Source organism: Teleopsis dalmanni, chromosome X (assembly GCF_002237135.1).
Source record: "Teleopsis dalmanni isolate 2A chromosome X, ASM223713v2, whole genome shotgun sequence".
In the NCBI taxonomy this organism is placed as follows: domain Eukaryota; kingdom Metazoa; phylum Arthropoda; class Insecta; order Diptera; family Diopsidae; genus Teleopsis; species Teleopsis dalmanni.
The window spans coordinates 70,840,096-70,859,697 of NC_051848.1; the positions used below are offsets into that span (position 1 = coordinate 70,840,096).

At 29.1% G+C, this 19,602-nt stretch overlaps 2 protein-coding genes across 5 annotated transcripts in view; one reads left to right on the forward strand and one right to left on the reverse strand.

Annotated features, from left to right (window-relative positions):
• LOC119689336 (protein outspread) overlaps positions 1-19,602 on the forward strand; it is a 92,382-nt gene that overhangs the window by 53,787 nt on the left and 18,993 nt on the right. For all 4 annotated transcript variants that reach the window (XM_038104146.1, XM_038104147.1, XM_038104145.1 and 1 more), the window contains one exon: positions 4,844-4,924. In XM_038104146.1, the coding sequence (XP_037960074.1) occupies positions 4,844-4,924 (81 nt within the window). The remainder of the gene's footprint in view (positions 1-4,843; positions 4,925-19,602) is intronic.
• LOC119689337 (alcohol dehydrogenase-related 31 kDa protein-like) lies at positions 17,050-18,024 on the reverse strand. The gene is made up of 3 exons (XM_038104149.1): positions 17,898-18,024; positions 17,437-17,841; positions 17,050-17,376 (listed from the first exon to the last, which is right to left on the reverse strand). The coding sequence occupies exons 1-3, from the start codon at positions 17,988-17,990 to the stop codon at positions 17,080-17,082; spliced, it is 795 nt and encodes a 264-aa protein (XP_037960077.1). The 5' UTR covers positions 17,991-18,024; the 3' UTR covers positions 17,050-17,079.

The following is a 19,602-nucleotide window of genomic DNA, read 5'->3' on the forward strand; positions in this document are numbered from 1 at the left end:
AAAGTCATCTAAAGGCCTGTCACTGCAACCAATCATTTAACCAATAGCGAATACTGTATATTTGATACATTTTCTTACTCATGTGTAGGTTCAGTATGACAAATAATCTTTGTGGGTCATTTGTTATTTTGGGTTTCTACTCTAAAATTTATTTTATTAAATAAAATTATTAAGTTCCTACAAATAAATGAGAAAAACCGAACCATTATAAACTTACTGCATTTATACTGTTGTTCCTTGATGCTTCAGATGTATTCACGTCTTCATCTTACTTAAATTTTTAAAACAAATACGTTATAGAATTCCACAACTTTTTCGTAAACCCAATTGATTTTTATACTTAAAATATACTTCAGTAGGTATACTTTTAACATTGGTGTTAAAAGTGTGAATCTTATGTACTGAAGTTTGCTTGAAAATCACAAATATTAATCTTATAAATGATGTTTTATTCAGTACGGCGCTTTTCTTATGTCCGCTTTATCTTTAATTTGCGATAATTTAGATAAAAAAATTTTTCAGCTCTCTTTTATAGCGTCTATTTATTTTTTGTCCCATAATATAGCAATTAGAAATATCGCATACTAGGTAATTACTGTAAGTTGTTTCTATAAATTAGCTTTATGAAGCGAACAGCATTTTGATCAAAAGGATAAAATAATGGAGTAAAATTTGGTGGCATATAATATAAAACACCCAGACTTCAGATCAACCTTACTACCTTTGACTTTACCTTTTTTTGTCTTTAGGATATAGGTAGTGGCGTTATTCAGTTTTTCAAAAATAAAGCTACTTTTACATAAAATTAAACGAACCCTCTTTCGTAGCAGACATTAAGGTTATGTGTCGTTTTAATCGGTGTTAGTCTGTTAATCAATTTATTTTAACTAATCATAAAAAACTGTTAACCAACACTAATTTTTTTTGGTTTTGAATATACAAACATCCTAATTTTGTGAATACCTTTTCCGACTCTGACTTTAAACTTCAAATATGGGAAGGTAAATTTTAATTAATCAAAAGAGAATTTGATTTTTCAGCTTTCTCTATTTAGAATAAAAAATACATTAAAAAACAAGTATGTTATATCAAGTAGGTTTAGGTCTTAAATAAATACCTTTTCCGACTCTGACTTTAAACTTCAAATGTGGGTAAGTACAAGTTCAACCCTTGATGCTTGCAGGGTCAAAAAATTATTTACAACTAATTAAATATATAAAATAATTCTAAGACTACTGATGATGGGTATTGGGCAATTCTCGAAACAGCTGTACCTTCTACTCATTCTGTATTCGGATTTTGTAAATAAGACACACAAATTTAAATTTTATTCCAAATTTATTTTGTCTCCTTCAAAATATGCTCCTTCTGAAGCGATACACATATGCCAACACTTAACCCAATCTTCCATAAACTTTTCGTGGGCCCGTGAAGGTATGGCTTTTAGTTCCTTCAGCGAATTCTATTTTACCGATTCAATCTACTCAAAAACTTATTTGTTTACCACGAATGGGCAATTTGAGTTTCGGGAACAGGAAAAAGTCGCACGGATCCAGATCTTGCAAATATGGTGCCTTAGCGATGACAGTGGTGCCGTGTTTGGTCAAAAAATCGCGTACTACAAGAATTTTCCATAGTAAAAATCGCTAAATGCACTTGAGGTAGCCCCACATTAACAGCTGCTGTAAACAAAGTAATTGACAGATGGCGCTCAAATTTGTACCATATGTCAAGAAAGGGTGTATCAACATAACAAAAATTTTTGAAATAGGTCTATTACTTAAGGAGTAGTAAACAAACAACAAAATCCGGATACTTTTTGAGCGAAAGATATGGTCAGACAAAAATTCAATTAATCAGCAATAAAAAAAATTTTTTTTTGTTACAATTTACTCTCTATTAAATACGATAGTTGCTATCAAGTGAAGTAGTCACTACCGTCATAACTGACGCTAAAATCAAATTTAAAAAACCTATTGGAAATAACAAAAAGGTCTTGACATTATATATTTCACTATAACGAGAGTGTGTTGTATTCGTACAACACTCGACTGGCGTTGCTACTTTCGATATGTATTGAGATGACACAACCATTTTAGTCCAAACCTACTTCGTGTGCATCATATTATCATAAGGTGTGTAGTCTAGTCTATTCATGTGACCGGTTGCACAGTTTCGTCAATTTTTTCATTTCAATTGCTTCAAATATAAGTACTTAAGAAAATGCAATTAAACAAAAACATTAAAACGTCTTCATTAAAAGGTCAGACTTTAACATTTATTTAATTTAATTAAAATTTTTATAAGAGATAAACATTGCTTAACACTTGCATACAGTTGATATTTAACAAACCAAAAGCGCTAAAATGGCTAATAAAATAATAAAAAATAAATACTTTTTAAACGAAATCGGCCTACATTTTAAGCTCTTCAGATAACTCATACTAAATAAGCACACATATATTTTGTATATAATATGTTTATGAGATACTAACTCATTTGAATAAATAAAAATTCTTTTATGAAATTCCAGAATATTTTCACGGTTGATATAGTAATTATCAACTTAAAAAATTAATTTAAATATTTTTAAATATCTCTAAAATTGTTGACTACGAACTATGAACGACTTTGTCTAATTCTTTCCAAGATACATATGTGTCTTCAAACAAAGTCAGCTTAAATAAATACATAGTTACTAGTTTTTGTAGCTGTTCAATATTATTTTCATAATTATTTACTCAATTTACGATAAGCTAAATAAAGGTTTATTATTTTATGAGTGATGATTGATCAAGAAAATTAGTAAAAATACAGTGAAGTGGAATAAAAAGATAGTCGTTAAAATAAACTTGCCTACTACTCTAAAAGCAATAAATACGGTGTACTAAATTCATAAAGGAATCTTAATTCTTAACTATAGAGAAGAATAATCAGAGAAATAAGGGGCTGTCATTATATACCATATGTACATAGTCAATAAAAATAAATATATACTAGAATGCTCCAATAGGGATAATGTATTGATAAGTTACAAATATTTTTTACAATATAATTGTGTCAATTTGCTCTAGATGTGGATAAATAGTTTTTCATTTTCACAGAAGAAAATACATAACATTAACACCAGGTAGTAGTGCCCTTTTAATAAATTACCCAACAAATTATTAGTTGTGCCGTATGTTTTAAGACATAGCATTTCTATAGTACATAGTAGAAATAACTACAGTTTCGGGAAACCGAAAAACTTGATAATGAAACTAAATTTGTTGTATCAAAAAATTGATGGATCGGTGGGGTTGCACACCTGAAGTTCTCATTACCCAGAAACCACTTGTACAATATACTAAACACGTCTAAATTTGTTTACTAAACACGGCTAAGAAAATTTGAAGTTTTAAAATCTAGTAAATAAGCAGAAGTGTGTTCGAGCTAGTTTGTTGGTTGCAGAGGCAAGTTTTAATAAAAAAATTCCTTTTTATAAACATTTCTAGCCAAATAAAAAAATCAATATTTAATTAGCACAGAAACTCCTTTTTATTCATAGTTTTGTATATATCAAAAGTTAATTCACATCACAACCATCCAAAATTACTGATAGTCACATTCTGACCATCACAATTTGTCAGTTAGTGGTCAGAATGTCTAAAAATATGGATATATATATTACAAAGGTTAGTTTTTTGGAATTTCTAAGTGTTTTTTTTTTAAATTTTTAGGACGATGTTAGACCAGTGACATTTCTCCAATCTATGGGTGACTATCAGTGACATTTATCTATCAGTGAAAGAGTCAAGTACACTTTTCACGCCATGAAAAATATTAAATATATTAAGTTGTTTGTATTACAGTAAATAAATAGAATAGGAACAACCTAAAAACACAGCTAAACCTGATAAACGCACGCAGATACAAAGACATTAGACCCATCATTTCAAAAAGGCCCCGTATTTAGTTATTCTTAGTGTGACTTAAAACAGTCTACAGGTAAAATAGAGCCAAGGTGATGAATCACCAACTCAGGTACACACGCATACAAGAACAAGAAATATAATAGCCTAGACCTTATAGGATTGTCCTAATAATACGATGCTAATGTACTAACACTACTGTATACAGGGTGTTATTTAAATTTCACTATGGTCAGATTTAAAAATTCAGCTTAAAAAATTTTGTGTACATTGCTCGTTGGTCTTGTCGTAAAAGTAAAGTTGTAAGCTTTTCTTACATTTACAAAAATCTCTACTATAAAATTAATATAAATAGATCCTTGGGTCTATGCGTCAAATTAACCTAAACTCACCTAACCGTTGTAAACTATATAGATTCTACTTTGACTTGATAAAAAGTTAACGATCTATGCATATTCCTTCTTCTATTGCACACCATATACATATAAGTTGAAGGAATAAAGCATTGCAGAGGTATTTTGAGAATCGAAACCAATTATGTTTATTAATACAGATAATGTTTTTACTATAAGATAATGTGAAAATAAAAGATTTAAATAACTTCATATTATTAGTAGTAGATATATTTATTTCAAAGTGGGCACTCTATGTCCTGAGAAGCTGTTGTATATAGTATATTGTATTCATAATATGGTATATAGTTTTGACATTAGTGTGAGTGTTATGAATTTTTCATATTTTCTATTATAAATAAATATCCGAATTAAGCTATTACTTTTTTAAGTTGTTATTATTTATAATTTTTGTATTTATATATAATTACGTTAAAAAATATTTTCACATTTTTATGCTGTTATAATTTTATTTATATATTTTTTATTATTACACGTATATGTTTATAATAATGTTATATATCTTTTTGAACATTTCAGGCTTCACGAAAAATTTCGAAATGTGGTTATCTTTTCGTAGCACCTGACTGGGACTTCAGTAATCCACTATATAGAACAAAGGTACATTATGTTTTATTAAATTAATGATTTTCTTAATACAGCATAAACAGGAAAGTTTTTATGTATATAAATATAAACTCCTCAGTTCAGTGCCCCTTAAGAAGCCATTTCCTAAAAATAAAATTCTTCTTTGTTATATCTTGTATATTCAACTAAACTGTTTGGAAAAACAAGTCAAAAGTATGATCAGTTTTCAATTTGTTACTTGAAATCGAACTTCGATTTTTAAAAATATCGATAGTTCCTTGCATGAGTATCTTGTATCTATCATCATATTACTGCTTCAAAAGTACAGGTATTTACTTGTACTTATAAGTAATTTCAGATATAGAATATAAAATATGGATTTTTTTAGGAGTAATTTTAAAGTAATTTTATTTTGATTTCATAAGCCAAGTAAGTACTGAAAGAAGAATCGAATACAAAATAATTTGGCAGTAAAATAAAGGTAAAGTGTGTTTTTTATTGAAACGACCGTTCTAATGATTCAAATAGATGTTAAGTGCAATATCTAAGTCTTAATGAAAGATATTTGAATTATACGTAACTTAAATCATAATCCTGACATATGTTATTCTGACTCTGGTGCGACAAAGTAACAACTGACGAACTTCTAAGGCGTTGTCAAAAAAGAAGAGAACTGCTAACAATTATTAAGAGTCGCAAGATAGCTTATTTGGAACATATCTCTCGATGTACTAAATATGAAGTACTGCAACGTCTAAGACGTTGTCAAAAAAGAAGAGAATTGCTAACAATTATTAAGAGTCGCAAGACAGCTTATTTGGATCATATCTCTCGTTGTACTGAATATGAAGTACTGCAAACAATGCTATAAGGCAGAATCAAAGCACAACACGTTATAGGACGTTAAGCTATAAGCAATGAAGTCTACGGAGCTGAAAAAAAAATCGGATATTTTTAAATCCGGAGTCTTCGATTTTATTGTATTACATATTACTAAATAAAAAACACACATATATATTTGTTTCAAATATATATTATAATATAATATATCATCAATATAAGTTCTTTAATGTAAGTTATTTAAAATGTGATTGTTATTGTTATTGTTCGGAACAGTAAACAAAAATCACAGTAATCAAAAAACCGTAAAAATGTATTTATTTGAATAGGTACACCATGTTTACTAGGGTTGGGTTAGGTTGTAACGGCTATCAAAAGTGATCCACTTGGGCCTTATTAGGCCTTATTATTATTATTTAGAAATTTGAAATAGCTTTCAAACTTTGGTAAAGCTGAAAATGCTATTTATGCTAGGTCTAGCGGTTTACCAAGTTCTTCAAAAAAAAAAAATTTAATAGAACTTACCTATTAAAATGATGCCAAACTAACATCAGCACGCTACTCATGAAACGCTATCTGCATAGCAGCTCCAAATAAGATGCGGTTCAGAAGAATTTTTGAGGCTCTATGCTCCACTGAATCTATTAAAGATTTGTAGTGTCGTACTAAATTCAGGTACGATTCACGAAACTACTCAAGAACTTTTGTATATCACATTTTGTAATCGGAAGCTGTACATTTTTTAATTTTAGTATGTTGCTTTGTGCTATTTTGTTTATAAAGTGTTAATAAACAATAGTTCTTACCATTAATACAACTACATCAATTTTCCGAAATATTATACAAGTTAAAGATTCAAAATAGAGATTCAAAATAAATCTCCGCATTATTTGAGTGTTCTCTGTACTTGCAATTTCATCAAATTCACAAGAGCTTAGTAAACAAAACAACCTACTGCACTTGATCATTCTTAGATTAGAGTAAAGATGTTGAAGGCCAAATATGGACAACGAACTGGTTCAGTTTTGAAGTATTGTTGAAGGGAAAGAGCTGTGATATATAAAGAAACCTGATCAGTTGCTTGTCAATCAGAGAGTTGCAATTTCGTTATAATAATTTTTCATTTTTTTTTTCTTGTAATCAATTTATTAAAAAAGCAAAATTGCAACAACAAACTGCACTCGGATTTGGTTGAAAAAATAATAAAATAAAAGCGGACCAATAAAGCAGAACTTGTTTGCAACGAAATCCGATTGAAATCTCAAACTTAGAGATAACATACGAAACTTTTTCTGCAAAAGTGTTTTTTAAACACTTCCGTTTCGAAATTTCCCCTAAGCTGCAATTAGCATCAGTCCAATGAACTGCCACAGAGTCGTTGTTATTCCTACACTTCCACACGAGTTTGAGGCGTATGATTGCGCTTTCCTCATGCTTTAATGCGCCTATTCCAAGGTTAAGACATTATTTAAAACGCCTGCATATATTGCAATTTGTAATTGTTGCTGTCATTTTACATGGTCATGCCTGCTTTTCGGATAGGTGTGCGCGATATTGCATTATGGAGATTACGTAGATTATTGTGTGCTTTGTGTATGAATAAGATAAAAAATGTGCATAAATTCTTATTCAGTTAACGCTGCAATCTTGCATCGCATTTAGCAAAATGCAAAATGCAAAATGCAAAATGTACTTCGAACCATACATCATGGACCCAAAGTCGTTGAAAGTATTTATGCAAATTGCAACTATTAACTTGTCAAATGCAATTTTCTTGAATCATCCTAAATAACCTGAATAACAAACATTTCTGCAATTAATTAATGTTTCTTCAGAAATATGTCATCTCATTAGAATATTAAAAGCTACGTTTCAAACACCACATTGCTATTTGCAATTATAATTTTTATTTTACTTAATACTTATTACATTTTCACATCTGTACTATAATGTTAAGTAATTAATTTTATTTTTTTTTCTCGATTTCAATGCATCTATCCTAACACATACCTATGACTAAACAAAATTTAGACATTGAGAATAATAGAGAACAAGCCAGCCAGCGCTGTGACACGAGTTCACTGAAGGATATGGCCAAGAGGCATATCATTTGACTTGAATACCTTCTGCTCAAAAAGTATCCGGATTTTGTTGTTCGTTTACTACTCCTTAAGTAATAGACCTTTTTCAAAAATTTTGTTTTGTTATGTTGGTACACTCTTTCTTGACATATGATACAAATATGAGCGCCATCTGTCAATTACTTTGTTTACAGCAGCTGTTAATGTGAGACTACCTCAAGTGCATTTAGCGATTTTTACTATGAAAAATTCTTGTTGTGCTCGTTTTTTTTACCAAACACGGCACCACTGTCATCGGTAAGGCACCATATTCCCCAGATCTGGATCCGTGCGACTTTTTCCTGTTTCCGAAACTCAAATTGCCCCTTTGTGGTAAGCGTTTTAAGTCGATTGAATCGGTAAAAGAGAATTCGCTGAAGGAACTAAAAGCCATACCTGCACGGCCCTACGAAAAGTGTATGGAAGATTGGGTTAAGCATTGGTATATGTGTATCGCTTCAGAAGAAGCATATTTTGAAGGAGATAAAATAAATTTAGAATAAAATTTAAATTTGTGTGTTTTATTTACAAAATCCGAGTACTTTTTGAGCAGAAGGTATGTTAAACAACTTTAAGTCAAGGATGTTTTACATAAAACTATCTTAAAAGTAGTAATGACCGTATTGCCATTGTTATAATATTATACCTATTTATTTAGTTTGTTGCTACATTACTGCAATATATATTGGTGTTATATTAATACCATGAGAATGATTATAGCATATATACGGAATATCGACCAAAAACTAATTGAAGAATTGTGAATTATTTATTTTCTTCTTAAAAAACAAAAGTTTTATTAAATATAATTAACATAATTATTAATTGACCAATTATCTCTTATTAAAAACATATAAATTAATTAAACTTAATTTTATTTGTCGAATGTGACGCATCTTATGACGAAAAGAAACTATTTAGTCGTTAGAAGGGTTCGAATATTAATGAAAAGACAACAGCAAAAAGTTTAGTTAAAGTATTGAGATTTGACTGACCATATATAATATATAAATAAATTTTAGCTCATTAAAATAATATATTTTGAAAGTATAAGGTTATTGTGCTAAAAACTTACTAATAGCGGCAATTTCATTGCATAAGAGTTCGGAAGGGACTGAAGGCGAGATGAATATGATATGTTCAATATTTTTATTTCTTTTGTTATTCTGGCAATCTAAACAATACGGCGCAGTACCTTATGATAAACATACTATAATACAGCATTTGTTATTATGTAGAAAACTTTAGATTGAAAATATTGAACCATCTTAATGTACTAAGCTTAATGACTGCCTCCAACAATTGAATACCATGATTATTTTATAAGGTGAAATTTGTGGTGTTCAAGAAAGGATTTTAATAATGGTGGAAAATGTGAATGTTAGTGAACTATTTAGTGAAAATTTTTATGTCGGAGCTCAAGCTATTTTCTTTTGGCATTGATATATCTTTGCTATGTTAGCTCCTTGTTAGTGTGTCATACTGAGATATATCAAGATATTCTCTGCATTTATTTGAGTATAGTTGTCTATTATTTAATAGGGTCGGTAAACTTTAGCTTTTACCTGGCATTTTATTTTAAAAATAAATTTATAAAGTCGGGATCTTCAAAATTAAATGCTTTGAAATATATAGTTGTACATGACTACTTCCCTTTATTATATGATTTTGGTATTATCTCTTTTTTAAGTTAGGTGGATCACTTTGTTCGTTTATTAATTGCTACAATTATTCTCATTAGGAACACAAGTACAACTCCCTGGCACTATTTATATTATAAACATTGGAGGAAACTATTCCTTTTTGGAGCTTGTACTGGATTTATTCGGTTGAGTAGTCATTCATCTTTTACAGGTTTCGCTTAAATTGATTTGTATCTCTCTTTTCAAACTAAAGTGACAGTGACAGTGCTATGATTTATTGAAATTCAAGATCCGGTGTTCGAAAGCTCTGACAATAACCTCTTGAGAGGATATTATAAGCTATAAGCAATATCCATCCAAATTTTATTTATAAAAAATTAAATCAACAATCATTAAGCAATATTTGGAAGAAGTCTTGCCAGCAGCAGAAAGTCATACCAGTTTACCCTATACAACAATTTATCGTAAATTTAATAAGTATGGAGACGAGATGTTTTTTTAGCAAATAGAATAATGGGTCACGTTTGTAATTTAACTAATAAACATTACTTTTTTAATTACGTTTGAGAGAAATGCATGCGATTTATATCACTATTAGTACGTGACTTTAATGCCGCTTAGTAATAATCAAAGTAAACACTTTACCAAAAATTAAAAATAATTAAGATTTTTAGTTTTTTTTTTAATTTGTTAACCTATGTACTTAGTACTGCTTTGCATGACATTGAATTTTTGCCTAGAACTTAAATTATTAATTTTTGTACCATAATTTAATTATAGAATATAAAATATGCAAACTGCTGGAAAATAGTAAATTTATGAGAGTTCATAGCTTCTATTAATTCTCACTTTATACATTAACACCTTGTAATTTTTTTTTTTAAGTCCAAAATTTTAGGTGTTAATAACATTTTTTCGCTTATACATAGTAAGGGCGACGTAACTGACATCACTTCAAGGTCTAAACCATATTCCCTATTATTTTGAAGAATTTTAGTATTTTGTTTTATATTAATTTATTTAATTGAACTTTTGGCTGAACATACAGCTGTTTCAAGTATTGCCAAATACCCATCATCAGTGTTCCTGGAAATAATTCTTGCATTTAATTATTCGTAAATAATTTTTTGAGGATGCAAATACCAGGAATCAAACTATTGCCCTGCCAAATTTGAAGCTCAGAGTCAGTGTTCATTAGCCATTTGACACAAAGCCGTACTTCACATTTTTCTGGACTTTTGTCAATTTGTTAAATTAAAATAAAATGTTGTTCAATTCATATATCAATTTCTGTTTTGTTGTATACATTTTTCCCTCAAGTCATACTTTCGAAAAATAACTAATACTTTTACTACAAGTCTGGGTAAAATCGCAAATATTTTTTAAGAACACAATAATTACATAGAAATAAATTTAAAGCATACCAAAACCAAAGTCATCAGAAATGCCCCATTTGGCATTTTCTTTTTTTTACAACCTAAACTTATCACTATAAAAAAATGTGTTTTAAGTCTTATGTAGCCATAAAAGAAAATTCTAAGTGGAGTTAATAATCGTACCTATATCAGTTTCCGATAAAATTTAAAGACTTAGACGAAACACTGGTGTAGTTGTATTGTACTCAATCGGGTCTACTTTAAGGGCATAAAAATTAACTTTGATTGATTGTTAATTTTATGCGTGATTCATTTAATAATTCCGGATGCTTTGTACGTTAGTATATATTAGAATTCCTAATAATTAAACAAAATCTATTAATCAGAAGTTTTCTAACATTAAAAAATTAATTATTGATAATCTTTATAACATTGATAGCGTGCTATTGTCAATGGGAGACTTTCTGATAATCAACTAGTCAGTTATTTAACGTCAAACTCTTATGATACATCAGATCTTCATTAACTAACTTTCAGTTGAATTCTGTATTAAATTACAATTGTTAATTATTTAAGTAAACTTTACAGCTTTAGAATTATTTTTTATAAATTGAGAAATTTCTGGATATTGTGAATCTAAAGAAAAACCTCTTAACCCCAGTTGTGATACTATAAATCACTCTCAGAAATTTTATTTCACTACCTTTAAAATGTAAATATGTATATAAAAATATATTAGTCATATACATATTATTTTAAAATATTAATAAGAAAAAAAACGATTCACGCGGAATTCAATTAATATCTTTAATATCTTTATTTTTAATATTTTGTCACACAAACGTAATGCAAATTATTATATAAAAGCCGTATCTAAGAAATATTATCACGTTTTTTTTGTTTTTTTTTTTTGTTAATATAATTAAATTTCACGTTGTTATTCAAATGGGCTTATTTTATTTTCTACTGATAAAATGAAGTGATAAAATTGTTCATATCTATACATACATATCTGTATAAAATATACTTTTCATTGGCACAAACAAATATGAATGGTACGAGATACCATTTAGCTATAGGCAATAAAAACACTTTTCTCAATGAAATAAAATTTAATTATTTTATTAATTACTTTTTTACAAAGCAAATAATAATATATCGCAACAAATAAAAATGTTATAATAGCAGTAAAAGTTAAAAGAGCTTCTTACGCAGCTCGATCTATTAAAATAAATGGACTAATATAACAAGAAAAGTTAGTTTTGGCTTCGCCGCAGCTCTTGAGTACTCTTCACATAGACAATTTTAGTTTGATTCATTTTTCTTATTTTATATATTTTTCAGCTTTATTCACAATTCCTGAGTTAGTTATTTTGCATGAATATAGTCCATCAATCAATCTGCCTGAATTGTTCTTCTGCAAACCGATACCACATTAACCTTTCGGTTAGCTCTAATGCTAGATTTTTTATTAGTTTATATATTGTTTTTTTTTTACTAGTAGATTTTTATTGGTTCTTTATAATTTTGAAACTAACAATAACTTATTAAATTTTAAGCTCTAGATATAATTTATACAATATCTTTTTTTTAACTTTTAGAAAGTATGTCCTTATATTAGAAACCTTCACGTGATTAAAAAGCCTTGTACGTTAATATTATTAATTTTTCCACTATCTTTTTTAATTACGTTCTCGGTGTATTTATATATTAATATTGTAGCCTTCAAATTATTTTTACATGCACACTACAGTCTCTAAACCAAAGTTGGACTCCATAGTTTTGAATTAGTTAAATTACGGCTTTAAAAACTAGAACTTTATTCTCCAAACTCATTGTAGCTATTATTGAATTTTAATTTTTAATTTAATTTTTTCGAAATTATTTTTTTATCTTAAATATATTTGTACTTGTGAGCACGCTATAAGGTTTCTGTCGTATACTCACTCTATAGAACGCTTATGCTATATACAGAGTCATATACTCATATGTAGTAATTAGTGGTGTTACAGCCATCGTAGTTGATGTCTATCAATGAGATGTCAAATTTTGAAATTAAATGTCAAGCATGAAAAGTTAAATAAAAGCACTTCAGTCTCGTTCGGAATCGGGATCGAAGTTGTTATATTTGGAACTATATGCAATACAGTACATTTGCTGTCTGCATCTACCAATATTAAAATATATTTTCCTCAGATTGGCCCAGCGAAATCCACATGCAATTGTTCAAATACGTTTCTTGGTCGCAATCAGCAATCACCGTGTACTGAAAAACATGTTTTGTTGCAGTGTTTTTACAATATATTATATGTAGATTATATTGTCAATTGAACCTGTCTCCTTAACCTCAAGAAATGTTAAGGGTTATTACACACCACTGCTAGTATGGTTGGTTGGTTGCAGTGGCAGGTCATAAGATAACTTCAAATGTACCTCAATTAGCGATTTTTCGCCGTTTTGTTACCACATTCCTCGCAAGAACCCTAGTATAGAAGAGTAGAGACTAAATCCATCCCACCGAATTTAGGTAATTTAACAGGTCTTTCATCCTTACCATTGAGCAGTCTGATAAACTATCACAAAAGTATTTTCCTAAAAACCTATATCTTCTGGATGCTAGAGCTGGGCATTCACAGAGAAAATGTATTACTGCTAGTATACTTTCATTAAAATATTTGTCCTCTTTGCATGCCGATTGACTGACCTTATTCTAGTGATGTTATGATATCATGTTTTGTTCTTAATCCAAAATGATGTTTAGATAGAATAGTTTTACTTTAAGACACTGTTACGATTTTTACAATAATTTTTCGAAAATTTTTAAAATTTCGTTGGTAAGCATTTTTCAGGGATTTTTTCCAGATTTTGGCATCATATTTAAAATTTTTCATGCATAATACTCTTTCTTCTTATGCATGGCCCCTTTTTTTAAAATTATTTTTATAAAGAGGTATTTCGAAAAGTAGTGAACTATAATAACAAAAATTATTTTTATATTATTTTAATTAATTGAAATAATACCCATCATCAGTGGTCTTGGAAATAATTCTTGTATTTAATTATTCGTAAATAATTTTTTTTTTTTTCAGACTACAAATATCAGGAATCAAACTCGTGCCCTGCCGAATTTGAAGCTCAGAATCAGCGTTCATAAAACAACTGATCCAAAGTCGCACTTGATTTTTAGGTTATTTTTATGGAATTAAATTCAATTTAGCTTTTTATTAAAAAAATGACTAAACATTCAGTTAAATTTATACTGAATGAATATTATATTTATATTGAGATAGTTATTTACAATAAGGCCGTATGCGAGTTCAGGTAAATTGAGGTAAAGTAAATTGAAATTTTCTAGGAATTTTTTGCAGTGCACTTATATAAATATTTATTTACTGTGCTTATTTATTATTTTTGGTTAAAAGTTTCCAAATTTATTTATTTATTTATTAAATATCTTATAAGATTTTCACAATGGTAACACCTGAGTTACCTAATTTTTATCTAATTTATCCTACTCGAAATTTTAGTAAATACCAACATTCGCTGCCATACCAACATAATTTACTATTTTCCTCACTTTACCGTCAATTTACTCGAACTCGCAAACGGCCTAAGTATTCATTGTATTAGGTAAAAATAGGATTTCCATGCATTTAGATATAAGTAGGTTAGCGGAGATATGAGTCTTAACACTTCCAGCAAAATTTTTATTACAACCAAAATAAACACAAAACATTTTGATTTTAATTTTTGTTAGAAGTTTCAACTTCTCTTGCTCAGCAACGATTTGGCTTTGTGCTACCGCAGAACACTCAAGAGTATAATAGCAGTAACACTAATGTAAACACAGATTCATGCTAATACTTCGAATTATGACATAAAACAGCTCTATCAATTTTAGAACAAAATTACCATAGCATCTTGTAAGCAAGTCTTTTAAAACATAATTTCCGGATACTTTTTACATAGTAGTTTCATTTCACATGGTGAAAAAAAAATATTTTTAACTAAATAAGAAGTTACAATAAATAATTATTTATAATTAAAATGTTTTTGTTATGAGTTAATAAATATTTGAAAATGTATTTATTAAAAAATAAGTAATAATAAATAAATAAATAAAAATAAATTTATTAAAAAATAAAATTAAAGCATCTTTGGCCTGTACACGATTCTGAAAATTGTTGGTACTTTGCCAACACAAATGTATTTGGCAGTTCCAAATTTAATTCTGTCAAGGCACATAGTAAACATACGAGATGCACTAAATACTATAAGAGTTTGATGAACTCTACTCTAATAAAAAGTATTTATGGGATAATTTTACAATACTTTTAGTTTATTTCACAAATGATATAAAGTGCGGTGAACTGGCAATTGCAAATTGTGTCTAATAATTGCAACCATTTCGACATGTGTTCCAAATGTTGATCTCTGATTAGATTTTACATTTTTAAATATCTTATAAAAAGATATTTGTCAGAGAGCATTATTACAGCTGTAAATTATTACAGAATTATACGTTTTGCGAAATCATTTAAGCATTAAATTTAAATTTTCACAATTTAAATAAAAAACTGTTCGAATGGAAGCTATCAATGTCTCAGCCTTAAGAGCACTATTGTACAGTTATATATTTTTACTGAATAAAAATCATTCTGCTTTTGAACGAAGACATATCGCCTGTCATATAACGCCAAGAATGTCGATTGATAAGGAATAAAAACCTTAGAGTCCTCCTCCTAGCCTATAAACAATCACAAATAATGTTACTAAAAGTTATATCCTCTTACATAGAAAAACGACACATATACCTCAATGTCAGATATACTTTGTTAAATGTTAACATAGATTGTGACGTCACGTCGAGAAGCCAACTATACTTTAATCTTCATTTCTAAGCATGGTCATATTATGCTCAGGCGGATATCGGCAACTAAACCAGGGTATAAGGCTTTTAGGGCAAAAATTTTTATCGGTTTTATATGGTTTTATTGTGAATTGCATTTTTCTAAAGAATGATTCAACATTTTCAGTTGCCTTTTCCAGCGAAAATTCATAGAACGATCCTATTTTCAAATAGTTTAAAGGTCAAACTGTTCTTTGAGAAAAGTTTTAAGACGTTTAATTTTTTATCATTATTATTCTTAGCGTGACAGCTCAAAGTAGTACAGTGCTTCTCTCAACCACATCTCTCCGTCTCCTTTTCTCTGCTTTGCCATTCTTCTCTAATTCTGTATTTCTAGAGTTGCTCAATCGGTAAATTTAAATCCTTTTCTTCTTTTGTCAGTTGGAACTGTGAGAAAAGCTCATCACATAATATGGGATGTTTCACATAATATATTGGTTTTTACTACTGTCATACTTTCTAAATAAACTTTTAAAGGCCACAGATATAAATCTATAAATCATTGTCTTTTAATGGTATCAAGCTTCCATAAAATTTAAATATTTCAATATATTTTAAATATTTTATTTAAATTCATTATATTATAATTATATAACAACAATATAATGTTATTGTGTTAAAAAAGTTGGAGAGCTTCAATTCTCTCCAACTTTTCTGTATACATGACACTTCTGTATCCGTTTGTTTTTTGCTATATACTTTGTTTTTAGACAAATTTATTTCCGAGACTGCAAGTACCAGGAATCGAACTCGGGTCCTGCCAAATGTGAAGCTCAGAAGCAGCGCACCTTAACCAACTGACCCAAAGCCGTACTTGACTTTTTATGTTAGATAATTTTTCTGGAGTTTTGTTATTTTGCTAAGAAAGTTTTATTAACAAATTTACTTGCTGTGTTTATATTAGAACGAAATCATGAACCAGCTGTAGAATAATTGAATCCTGGTACTTGTAGTCTCAAAAATAATTATTTACGAATAATTAAATACAAGAATTATTTCCAAGACCACTGATGATTTGGTATTTGGCAGTACTCGAAACAGCTGTATGGTCAGCCAAAAATTCAATTAATTAAAATAATATAAAATGAATTTTTGCTGTTGTAGTTCACTACTTTTCGAAAAAACCTCTTTTCAAATTTATTACCTAAAAGGTGTATATTGTAAACTTTTAGTGAATTAAAAAGTATAAACCTTACATAGTGTAAAATAAAAATTCATTTAATGCAATCAATCACGTAAGTAATTCCTAAAATTAATAATTTACAAATTATTATTCAATTTTATAATAATAAAATTATAATTATTTCGTCATATAATCTACAAATTGTTCATCCATTTTCCAATATAGTCGTGGTTGTATCAACTCTAAGCGACCCATATCTGCGATCCAGATTTGTCCATTAGCACCGTTCTCAATTGCTTTAACGATATTTATTCCGCATATCGCAGTTGGCTGGCATGGTGCATCTTTTAATTTGTCCACATATTCTGTACCATGTTCCAAAAACGCCGTCATACTGTGCCGCACAAATGTTTTTGTTGGACCTGGACATATAGCCATAACAGCTACACCAGTTTTTTCATAATACAATGGATCCTAGCGATAAATGAAAAGCACTTAACAATACAAGCTTAAGATAATTTCAAATTTTCTCACCGCTAAGCTTCTGGTAAAACCAATTACACCAAATTTTGCTGCACTGTAAGCACAAAACACTGGCGATGGATCTAATCCCGTCACAGATGCAATATTAACAACTAAACCACCGCTGCCGTCTTTGCTTCTGTCCATATAAGGCAAAACAGTTGCTGTTGTGTTAATAAGACCCGTTAAATTAACATTAATGGTTCCTGTGATGTCACTCTCTCTGCACACGGTTGCACCATTGATAAGTATGTCGATGTATTCCATTTGTATTATTACTTCATCGAAATACTTTTTCATATCAGAACTTTCCATTGTGACGTTGTATTTCCAAAAGTATATTTGGGTTTTGGGGTTAATCGATTGCAGCTGTGCAATTGCGTTTGGATTTTCTACGCTATGTAAAATTGCCATTTTCTAGCGAATTCAACATAAGTGAAATATCTTACATAAATGCAATTTCTACCACTTACAGCAATATTCTTTGTCATTAGAACTTTACACGTTTCAAAAGCAATACCGCCACAGTCAGCCACATAACAAATATTTTTTCCAGTCAACTCCATTGTTATTCGTACTCCTATTTTGGATCGACTTACTTCATTTAACAGTTCAAGCAAATTATAGTGCACAATAACAAATGAATTTTGTGGAATTTTAATTTAATAGGATTTTTCGTCATTTCATTATATCTGAAATGAGTTTATCAACTTAATTAAAATTATTATCTTCTAAGGTTTGATAAACAATATTCTAAACTAAATTTTTAATTTTAACTTTTAAAATTATTATCGAAATTTTTTTGTTAGTTAAGGTTTCTTCTTATGTATGTCAACATATAATATAAATAAGGTATTTATTTATTTTTATAAACGAATAAAGTTATTAAACGAACGAATCACTTTTGCTAATACAACGAAATACCTTGGTATTACCATTGATAATAAACTCCATTAGCTAAAGTCCAACATTCAAAGAAAATATTTAAACCTCAAGCTATTAAATATGAATGAGTCAATTGCATGTAAATCTGATCTGTCTAAGAAACTATTCAATTTTATACCTATAAAGAACACATTAACGACATTAAATATTTTCGAGATGTAGTGCTGTAGATAAATATAGTCGCTGAGAAAATATAAAACATAGTCATGTAAACAGAAAAACTACAAATCTTCCGTATGATTAATATACGAAACAACATGAGCAGAAATTTCTCATTTAACGCATCAAATTATAGAACCAACTACGATATGTTATATCCACATTTTCCCAATTATAAATCACATTGTCTTTTACACCAAACTCGATGAAAACGGAAAACGATTGAAGAGCGTCCATCGGCGGTTATATCTACCCATACCATTACTTAAGATGGGGAAGAAAATTACTTCTGCTATCATTCGTAGTCTCAAATGACAGTAAGCGGTAGTGCGTTCAGTTAAGTAAACAGGATTATTTTGAGCAGTTAAAGTTTATGAACTACTCAATGGGGAAATTTTTTTCATCAGAGAACACAATCGCATCAAACGTCACATGCACCTTTTAAAGATTTTGTCAAATAATGGCGGATTCAAGCTTAAACCTCAAACCTTTGTCATGCAATACTCTTAAATAATCATGCAATACTCTTATTTTATATATCCTGGTGGAACTAATACCTAGGGTTCGACCTCAACCTCAATCTCACAGTATGTCGCATTACGAATATCAGTTTTTGCACAGCATCAATCTTTTCTGGCACAACAACTTAACAACTGATTTTGGACGACCTTCAAGAATCTCATCAGTGAGTGAGCTGCACCAGCGTTTCACAGTGGCAAAGGATGGAGCTTGATCGCCAAATATGGAAGTAACTTCATCGATACACTCTTGTCTTAGTAATCCACGTCGTTAATAATAATAATATATAATATATATATATAATATTAACATAATATATGTTATATGTATATTTATTATAGAAAATGAAGTCTTTTGATATTGATTTTTTTTATGATTATTATAAATATTGAAATCAAAATCATGAAATATTTTTACTGTGTTATTTGTAATATATACGTATATGTATTTGTATACAATATATCAACATAATTTTTTTTCAACACTTCGAGCCAATTGAGCTGTGAGTTAGTGCCGTGCCTTACCAATGTGCACCCACATTCACATATTTTTGTT